The sequence below is a fragment of the Cucumis sativus genome, chromosome 1 (genome assembly GCF_000004075.3).
Source record: "Cucumis sativus cultivar 9930 chromosome 1, Cucumber_9930_V3, whole genome shotgun sequence".
In the NCBI taxonomy this organism is placed as follows: Eukaryota; Viridiplantae; Streptophyta; class Magnoliopsida; order Cucurbitales; family Cucurbitaceae; genus Cucumis; species Cucumis sativus.
In genome coordinates this window covers 32136772-32146985 of record NC_026655.2, presented here as the reverse complement: position 1 = coordinate 32146985, position 10214 = coordinate 32136772, and the positions used below count along the sequence as shown (strand labels likewise).

Below are 10214 nucleotides of genomic sequence, written 5' to 3'. Positions count from 1 at the left end.
GAAAAAAAAATACTTCTCTTCCTCCCCAAATGGTGTGGAACACCGTTGCGACAACGGAAAGAAAGAGATGTTACCAATGGGTGAATCTCCGTTAGGTGGTGACGGTGGCTGCGATCGCCTGGAACAAGCTCTCCGAGAGTGTCACAAGCGAGTTCCAGAAGGTCCGGCCCGGCGGTCAGCCTGCCGACACCTGAACCGATCTCTTGCTGAGTGTCTGGTGGCGACGGCTTGTCCTAGCGAGGCGGAGGCGGTACGAACCCTCTGCTCCAGCGGCGGAACCGCTCTCAAGAGATCGCAGTGCGAGCAAGCTAAGTTTTCGCTCTCTTTCTGCCTCTCCTCTCTACAATTTTGAAACCCTAGATCCTTGAAATCAGTGTAGAAAGATGGGAAAGCTGTAGATTGGGGATCGCATCGGGGAAGATGGATTAATGAGTATGCGAAGATAATGGAGCACTCGTGTGTTTAAAATTTCCTTAGAACAAACAAATCTTCAAACATGATTCAAGTAGAAGGTCCGATCCTGAGAATTGAGAAAGAATGTGAGTTCATATCCCTTCTCGAGGAGAAAAACATCAAAATTGTTGAATATACTGAGTGAAATTCCTTCCGAGTCGCATAATTTTGTCATTAGCAACTATATATTTTGGTTTCGTTATAGAACATCTAATTGATATCAATTGGAATTCTCAATGTCAAACTCTGAATTTTGTTCAAATAAAGTACTCCCATCTCCGTATTCATCAATCCCATCCCTGCTAGCTTTTGCTTGTTTGATTGGAAATTGATCAGAATCATACCATTGTTGAGATATAATCTTAGAGTTGAAGCCTGCCATTCCTGTTGGCTGTTGCTATTGCAAATGCTCCTGCCAAAAATTCGTATTCAAATGGAGCTCACTCACCAGGACCTATTTGTTCATAACTCTAGGACCATATTTGCAATTGATAGTCAAATTAACTCTAGGACCATATAGAAACATTTTTCAAGTTTGGGAAGGGGAATTATGCAACAAAATATTTAGAACAATTTTGAAAATAGAAAAAACCTATAGGTTTGCCATGGAAAATACCAAAATTGTCTAGACGTGCTTAATATATTTGGTAAAAGAACATTTACATTTCGCTATTCTTTTCTTCACATGCCAATTATATACATTTGGCACAAGATTTGACATAAGATTATTCAAATTTGATCGTTTGATTGTTTAAATTTGACTATGAGTAGCTAAATCTCAACGGTTTTTTTCAAGATTTTTTTGCTACACGACCATTTAGCATTTAGATTTGGATTTGGGAAACAATTGTTTAGATTTTGCTATTTTTGGTACATGATCGTTTACATTTGACGATCATTTTTTTTTCATGATTTTTTGTATATGAAACATAATCTAAACAACCAAATAACAATTTGGAAAGAAAACTTACTCAACCATAGAAAAAGACAATAAAAAGAATATGGAAAGGAAGTGCAAAGAAAAACATTTAAAAAAGATATAAGAGAAAATGGAAAAAAAATCACAGAAGAGGAAAAGAAAAAAATCGCAATAGAAAAGAGAACGATGATAAGGAAGAACAAACCTGAAATTTTAAAAAATGGTCGGATTTATAAAGTTTTTCATTCTGTTGCATGGACCATAAATATTTTAACGGTTCATTAAATTTATAAAAAAAATTCCGTCAAAAAAAGTAAAAATCAAATAGAGTACATTATATATTTATATATTGTTTTTGTAATTACAATATAGGTTTATAAAACAAAATGAAATGATCACTATATATTAGAAAATAGCAAAATGTTAAAAGGAAAGTATATGAGTGGCACTTAATTTTATTAAGATTTTTTTTTTACTCCAATACCGATGAGATAATCCATAATCCGTTTTAGTAATTTGTGGAGACGTAGTTGTAAAAAGTTTATCTTCGTTCCTACTACATTAATATATGTTTGGGAAAAAGATTATGATACTAATGTTACTATAATATACGTTTGGAGGAAGGATTATAATAATAATGTTATGATATTTTCTTTTCTAAAATATATAATGCATATCCAATACATCAATTTTCATAAATTTATTTTATTAAATAATCTTATATTATTCGTAAATTTAGATCATCACCAACTAAATTTTGACATATTTCTCGTAACTTTGGTAATGCATTTCCTAGTTGATCATCTTCGTTAATTTATGACTAAAATATTTTTTTCTAAAAATGACTAAAAAGTGTCTAGGTCTAATTACTGTAAGTATTTTTAACCTTTAAAAAAGTTTAATGAGTATTAATGTATTATAAATATTATTAAACAAAATACAGAAAGTACTAACTTTTATGAAAAAAAATTCAAGATAAATTTCTATAAGTAGGTTGATTTTAGGTTTAAACTCAATTGAATAATTTAATGAACAAAAAAAAACTATACTTAATTAAACATAATTCAATATCGTAATTTATTGAACGGTTTCTTTCATATCCCGCGATTGTTGAAGTTGAACTAAAAGAATAATATATTAAACGGTATGTAATTTTAATTTATTCATTCTTGAAAAAAAAACTTTCTTATTATAGATTAATTTAGTTGTAAAGAAGGAAAACAAAGAAAAAAAATTAATGAATTAGAGGCTTTTTCAAATTTTTATTTTGTATGGGAATGAGTTTGGTATTAGTGATAAACTAGATTAATAATAAAAGTTTATTATTAGTTGATTTTGTTATATTTGCAATTATCTACACCTTAGTTAATTGTTAAAGGTTACGTTGACATACGCCTTATTTCATACTAATTTGAAATTGTTAAAAATTAAAAAATTTCATGAACGAAATTGTTATAAAATAATTTTTAATGACTAAATTGTTATGTTATGGTATGTGATATGGCCCTCTAGTTGTTTTTATTTATTGGAGGAAAAACTTATGAAAACGGTACACATGCGCAATAGAAAAATGAACCAACTTTACTCCAATGGTAATTAAACAAATTTAGTAATCAACATGTATAATCCTAATATAAACAAAGATGGGTTAGTAGAAAAAACTTACCTTTGAAGTTTTTCTACTTTTGTATTTTCTTCACGAATTTGAAGTGGAGACTACCACTAGAGTTGACCCGCTATTCGTCGAACTTAGATTTTTCATCAGATTGTGGGACTCAAAAATGGTGTAGAAAAAAAAGAGAGATTTTTCCTTTTGGAGGAACCAAACCTTTTGATATATTGTTATGGAGAATAAAAGTGAGTTAATGTTTTTTATTTTGTAAACCTTAATTACAAAAATAAAATCTCACCATTAAAAAATAAGAGACCTTTCACATTCGCAAAAACCTTTTTATAAGTAAACTATATGCAAAAGCTTCTCTATCTCACCACTTGACATTCCACTAACTATTAGTGAACTCGGTGTCTCACATACATGAAGCCACTTGCATGTGATGAGCTTGCCAAATCTCAACAAATTAGTCTAGGGCAATGTGGTAATTTGACATTTTAAATCAAATTCAGAGTTCGACCTTTCAAAGTCTAAAGTTAACATTTTGACTTTTCACAACTTTGACCATTTCCATCAATTCTAAGCTTTCAAATATAAATCCATATTCATATTTTTAGTATTTAAATCACATTTAAACATGAAGCTCTATCTTAAGCTTATAACCAACGACTATATCAAATATATCCGTCGGTTTCTCTTTCTTTACCTAATTCGAACAATTTGAATTATTTCATCATGATATTCTAAGTTGATTCCTTGTGAGCTAGCGGGAGAATCTAATAGACCTATAGATCATGGGCTCCAACGATCCGAGATTAACTAGCTAAACTCTTTTAGATCGAGTTAATCAACATTTATTAACTAATGGGTCATTCCACTAAAGTCTCGTAGTTGCACTCTCCTCACTCTAGATATATTTGTGTCCATGTTATATAACCATGTTAAGTAAGTTAATCCTTCACAGTTTGTTCGTAATCTCGACTGGGTCAAAGTACCGCTTACCCCGATACTATATCTTGCTCCTTAAAACCAATTGATCCATTATTGAACAATTGGTTTAAGGTCCAACCTCTAAACCGAATCCTTCTCGGGCCAATGAGAGGATGAGACCCCTTGTTCAAGATTTAGATTCAGTCATTAAGGGAACAACCTATCTACTAACCCCTAAGCGGGTAGGAGTGAATTCCATCTTGCACCCTATGTTCCTAGTTATCCTCTCGTTCTTACCTCTGAAATGGGAGGCTTATGGGTCAGCGCCATTAAGCTGTCTTCGTCTATGCAGATTTTAGGATAATTTCGTGTGAACAGAAGTTCACAGTTAGCTTAAGATTAAGATTAAGTTACATATGATATCTTTAAACGAAATAGTCAATTTTATTAAAGTTAACAGTGTTATAACTTAAAAGTGACTATTTCTATGGTTTCGGTTTTATGTAAACTTTTTACATAGGATGCCTCACTTCCATGTCTCTACATGCACAATTTAGGATCACGTTGTTTGTATTAACTACAAAGTGGGCCGCATCCGTAGTGTTCCCAAAATAAAGTGTCAAACCGTATTCGTATACTATGACTATTTAAGCTATATACTCGAACTTGATCCACGTTTATATCTCTACACAAAGTTCAAGTTTATTCAATACTAGCCTCGGGACCTTAGTTTATGACTTTAAGATTATAGTATCAATAACAATTTTATTGAATAGAATATGATTATAAACTACGAGTTTTAGGAGATAAATTCCAACAAAAACTTGAACATCTTTCTGTAACATGTTCTGGGGTGTGTTGATTTTACCTTGAGATTAGTTTCTAATATATGTTGTTATGGATTGTGTATATTTGTTGTGCCTTTCTATTCCTTAAAACATGGTAGGTCATTTTAAATGATATCTGTAACGTAAAAGCCAGTAGATTCTAAGTAAGAATTTTTTTTCTCAACAAGGATGTTTTAGATTTTGTTGTTTGGTGTATTTTCCCTAGCACATTTGTGTGTTTTCTCTCAACCCACAACTATGTCAATCTTTCACCGGAGAAGATTGTATTGTTGTAGATTCTTGAGACTTACTTACGACTATGTCGGTCTATTCTTCAACAACTTGAGAAGGGTGCTTAAACTTAGGTAATGGAATGTAATCATTAGGAATAGTCTAAGTGATCATTGACTAATTTTTATAAGCCTAAGTAGTTAAAGTGAGAAGATCTTACACTCAAGGAGAGCCTAAGTTTTATTACAAATGAGTCTCACACTGAAAGAGAATCTAAATGATTGTTTGCTAAGTTGACTTATTCGAGTATTATTGTAATTATCGTTTATTTACAAATAAGTACATCGACTTAATATTAGTGAATATACCTTTTAAAAGACTGCCATTCTGTGGAATATTAAACTCTATGTTTTGATTTTTGGTTTAAATTTTTAAGCTTGATGTACGTAGCTCACGTATAACAAACTTTGTTGCGGGTTAAATGACTTTTATTTCATGTTACTTCTCTAAAAGTTTAAACTCCAACATTAATTTTTTGATCACTTCATATATATCTAAACAGCAACCAGATCCATCATAATGATGCGTGCAAAATATATATATAACAAAAACAATTATTCAGTTACATGTTTATTTTTTCAAATTGAAATTTTAAGCTCAACATCCAGGGTGAATTACAAGGTTACAACCACACAACAAGCACTTCTACAATGCAGAACTCTAAAGAAAATGCAAAACTCAGCAGTTAAGAGCATTTTTATTCCGTCTATGCCTTGGCTGCTTGGGCAAAACTCTTGAGAGAATCTGTCTTTTATCTCTATCAATGAGAAACTGAAGTATAATATGTAAAACTCGAACACACAAGCTCTTGAAGTAAGAGTATACGATACAAAACTATGAGGAAAATCTATCTCTATCATGAGGAGAAGAGTAATCAATATTTGGGCCAAGAGGGATGATTCCAAATGGATTGATTGTAGGATGGCTTCCATAATAATGCTTCTTTATATGTTCCATATTTACAGAGCTGCCTACCCCTTTAGTTTGGTATATATCTTTGGTGTAATTGAACAGATTTGAATACTCTCTCAGTAGTTTCTTGTTGCATTTGAAGTGAACTGCATAAACCTGAACTTGGAAAACAGAATGGTGGTCAGATGGAGAAAGAAAAGCACTTTTTTGAGAGGGTTAGTTGATATTGGTACCTCGTCGAATCTTATAATGGTGACGAACAGCCGAATGTCTGCTTCAGTCAGTGTGTTCCCACAGAGGTAACGTTGCTTCGAAAGTATTTCCTCACATCTGTCTAAAGCTTCATATAACTCTTTCACAGCCTGTAGAAGGATGGTTCCTGGTTATTTATATCTCTAGAGTACATCAAAATAGACTAAGTTTAAATTTTCAAGATCGAGTGTTTATTGATTGGGTTGCATTGTATAAGGGCACATTTCTGATCCAAAATACTACTTGAATCAAACAAATCACTAGAAATGTTCGTGTAAAAAAATATGTAAAAGCATAGACCTTAAAGGTTAATTAATTCCAACTGGGACAAATTCAGCTGAAACAAAATTGAAAAGAAATCATAGACCTTAAAAATTCAACTTATTTGAATCAGAACAATCCTATAGTGACCTAATTGAAACAGTTTGTATTCTCATACATTCAATCAGTTTTTACTTTTAGCACTCTAAATTGTTAGCTTCTAAACAGAATGCTTACCTGGTCATAAGGCTGTTGCTGCCTTGCAAAACCACATTTATAAACACCATTATTAATGCCACGGTATATCCAATCATTAGTCTCATCAATTTGAGCTTGCAAGTGAGTGGGATAGAGATCCAGATGTGGATTCTCAGCTATATCATTGAATTCAGTATTAAGCATGCGAATTATCTCTGAGCTCTCATTGTTAACAATTGTTTTGAGTTTCATATCCCATAAAACCTGTCATGAGGAGGATAATGAGAAGTGCATAACATGATAAAACCTAGTAAGAAGCGCAAATTAAGAACGCAACAATGGCTGAAACTTACTGGAACTGTATACTTCCCGCTGTAATTTGTACTTGCAAGTTCATAGAGTTCTCTAAGACTTCTAACTCCATTCAAAGGGTCAGGTTCGGCACCAGGCTCCTCTGTATCAGAGCTAGGAAAAACCCATCCCATATGATCATCAGAGTCCTTGGTTCTTTCCCATATTGGTTTGACTGACTGAGAAAAAAAATTTGATGTAAGGAAGAGATTAGTTCTGAGTAAAAACATCGTGGTTTCATTCAGCTATTAAAAAGGAAATGTACCGTGAAACTGATCGCTTTTTCGAGTCCTTTGAGTTTCAAATAGGCAAGGCACCTGGAAGCCCAAGGACAAGCGTATGATATGTAGAGATGATATCTCCCAGATTCTGATGGAAACTGGGAGGATCCATCTCGTGAAATCAAATTTCGAAACGTCGAAGCTGTTCTTACAAAAGCACCTGTTGTAGACATTTCATCGAGCGCTGAGCGTGCCATTTTGCAGAAAAACCTGGAAGAATGCTCCATAAATTTATTAATAGACACATATAAATCAAAATGACTCTTCACTTGGAGTGAGTTCAAGGGCAAATCAGAATTCCCGTTTCCATTTCTTTAAAAAAATTCAAACCCCATCTCCTCTTTTCTTTTGTTGAGCTCAACGATTTCATTCCAGATCCAACGGGAAAGAAAATTAAGGACAATCAAATTAGGAAGTGAAACTCAAGAAGGTAAAATTGACAACTGGATCAACCCAAAAACAGAAATTCATACCCTCATCCAACAGAACAAATACGTGGTACAAATGATTGAATTAAGGGTCATAATATTTAAAGCAATAACGATCCTGGTAATATTTGAACTAGAACCTCGAGATTTGAAGTCGCACAAACACCCATATAATTTAGTAATATATATGGTAATGGAACACTTGAAAATTAATATTAAAATAAAAGATTCACGGAATTTAACAACAGGAGGAATTGAAAAGAAAAAGGGAACAGAATAGTGAGAAAGGTAGGGATAACCTTAGAGACGTAAAACGGTAATTGGAAGAGGAAGTGTTGTTTGTTTGAGGGAAGAGCAGTGTATGTATAGCAATGGCGAAACGTGAAGTATTCAGAAAGCAAAGCAAGAGTTGATCACCTTTATTATACTTTTATTTATTTTATTCTCAACTTAACTTCTAAAAATGTAATATAACAAAAATAAATATATATATATATATAAAATATATGAACCAAAGTAAACGTAGAGTGATTAATTAATTGTTTGTTTATTTATTTTGGTGTCTTCGGTCATATTCCCCCATAGCCGCCACCATTGACTTCTCCCCCTCCTCCTTCCATCTTCTTCCTTCATCATCAATATCAATGGAAGACGCCACAATTGATTCCAGTTTTGTTCTTTCCTCATTTTATCTTTTCATTCTTTTATCTCTTCTTACGCTTTTTCTCTTCGTTTTTTTTTTTACTGTCTTTTTCCTTTTCCTTTTCCTTCTCTTATTTCCTCATCTTCTTCCGCCCTTTATCCGTTCTTCTTTCTCCCCTTCTTTTCCCTAAAATGAACTCAAATCTTAGAGCGATTTATTTGTTTGTTTATGCTTTGAAAACGTAGGCAGAAAAGGGAAAAAGAAGAAATGGGTAATGGAAGAGGAAGAGTGAAAAGGAAAAAGAAAATAAGTTTGTGGAAGAAGAGAGAGGAGATCAGATTTACAAGTTCATTAACTAAATATTTTAAATGATAGTATTACAAACCTACCCAATTAAAAATTAAAAAAAAAAGTGATAGTATCACAAACCCATCAAATAAAAAGTGTACACTCAACGACAAGAAATGATGATGGTTGCTTCGCCATTGTTAATGGTGAAGGAAGAAGATAGAGAAGGATAGAAATTAGAAGAAGGGGGAAAAATGGAGAAGAAAGTAAAAAATTAAATGTCTAATTTTTAAACAAAAGAAAAATAATTTAAAATAAGTAATAGATATGCCATGTCCCATGTCAATCAGTAGTTAATAAAAATAAAAAAAAAGTTAACCAAATACAAACCTAAAGCACAAAAGCTGTTATTTTTAAGCTTAGATATTAGCTGGTTTTTAGATGAAATGCAATACTTTGATCACGAGTTTATAATTAACATATATTTCAATAGTTGAGCATTGCATTTGAAGCAGTATTGACAAGTTGTAAGAAAAATATATAGAATAATATAAAGGAAAAAATGGTCAATGTGCATGGAGTAAAGAAAAGATCTACAGATTGCTGCAGCCTGAAATCCAAAGAGGATAATGTATTGAGATATTTAGAGTTTTAGAACGTTTGTATGCTAGTTTTGTCAAGAAGTTAACTTTCCGAGGGTTCCCATGTTTTGAGAAGAGGTGAAGAGTTAGATTAAGGGGGGTACAATGGTTTTTTCACATGCGTTGTTGTTCGGTGGGCAAGACGATATGGCGAAAAAGAAACTATCTTTTATTAAAAAACATTTATTTATTTTTTAATTCGATTAAAATAACTTTTTTGTTTGTTTATCATAACGAAGCGTTCAACGATATGCTCTACCTACCTTCAACGCATGTACGAAACAAACACACATTTTGTGGTCTCCTTTTCTACTGTTTTGGCCTTTGAGGTTATAAAAGCCTAAAAAAACGCTGCACAAGTTTCCTCTCATCTCTTTTCTCTGTATTCTACCTGCTCTTCTTCATTTACGTTTTATTTATTTTTCGTAATTTACATTTTCGGGAAATATCATATGAATTCGAGAAGGTGTGTATGCTTCAACGATCATTTTCAGTGCAAAATTGATCATATACAATTTTTGTGGCTGTTTTATCATGGGGACGATGTGGTAACTATCATAACTTCTTGCATAAACAAGGATAAAGTCGTGAAACATCTTAAAGAGAGTGAGCTCCGTGACTCTATCGCTAATAAGTTTTCGTTTTGGAGAATTTTATTTTGACGATCCAACTGTTGTTTCTATTTTTTAGTTCAAGACTTGGATTCAGTCCTTAATAGAGCAACCTATCTACTAGCTCAAAAGCGAGTAGGAGTAAATTTCGTCTTACACCCTATGTCTCAAGCCATCCCCTAGATCTTACTCCTGAAATGAAAGGCTTGTTGGGCCAGCGCCGTTGAGCTGCCCTAAACTATGCAGATTTAAGGACAATTTCGTTTGAACAGAAGTTTATAGTTAGCTCAGAATTAAGATTAAGTTATCTAGGTCG

General features: G+C 32.7%; 2 protein-coding genes across 3 annotated transcripts; one reads left to right on the top strand and one right to left on the bottom strand.

The window, feature by feature from the left end:
- LOC101219184 lies at positions 1–744 on the top strand. Its single transcript, XM_004145397.3, has one exon. The coding sequence runs from the start codon at positions 68–70 to the stop codon at positions 350–352; it is 285 nt and encodes a 94-aa protein (XP_004145445.1). The 5' UTR covers positions 1–67; the 3' UTR covers positions 353–744.
- A 4798-nt stretch (positions 745–5542) lies between these two features.
- Positions 5543–8200, bottom strand: LOC101218943 (glutathionyl-hydroquinone reductase YqjG). Of its 2 annotated transcripts, XM_004145396.3 has the most exons (6): positions 8015–8200; positions 7272–7497; positions 7009–7185; positions 6695–6919; positions 6178–6306; positions 5543–6100 (listed from the first exon to the last, which is right to left on the bottom strand). In XM_004145396.3, the coding sequence occupies exons 2-6, from the start codon at positions 7482–7484 to the stop codon at positions 5867–5869; spliced, it is 978 nt and encodes a 325-aa protein (XP_004145444.1). In that variant the 5' UTR covers positions 7485–7497; positions 8015–8200; the 3' UTR covers positions 5543–5866. The 2 variants fall into 2 exon arrangements, with proteins under 2 accessions (XP_004145444.1, XP_031736254.1); XM_031880394.1 differs by lacking the exon at positions 8015–8200 and having other exon boundaries at positions 7272–7992.
- Between the last annotated feature and the right edge of the window lie 2014 nt (positions 8201–10214).

Coding starts and splice junctions, on each gene's coding strand:
- LOC101219184 (XM_004145397.3), top strand. CDS start 68: ATGTTACCAATGGGTGAATCTCCGTTAGGTGGTGACGGTGGCTGCGAT.
- LOC101218943 (XM_031880394.1), bottom strand. CDS start 7,514: ATGGAGCATTCTTCCAGGTTTTTCTGCAAAATGGCACGCTCAGCGCTC. Junction 6,920..7,008: donor GCGGGAAGTATACAGTTCCA/GTAAGTTTCAGC, acceptor TCCTCATGACAG/GTTTTATGGGATATGAAACT. Junction 6,101..6,177: donor CCATTATAAGATTCGACGAG/GTACCAATATCA, acceptor TTCCAAGTTCAG/GTTTATGCAGTTCACTTCAA.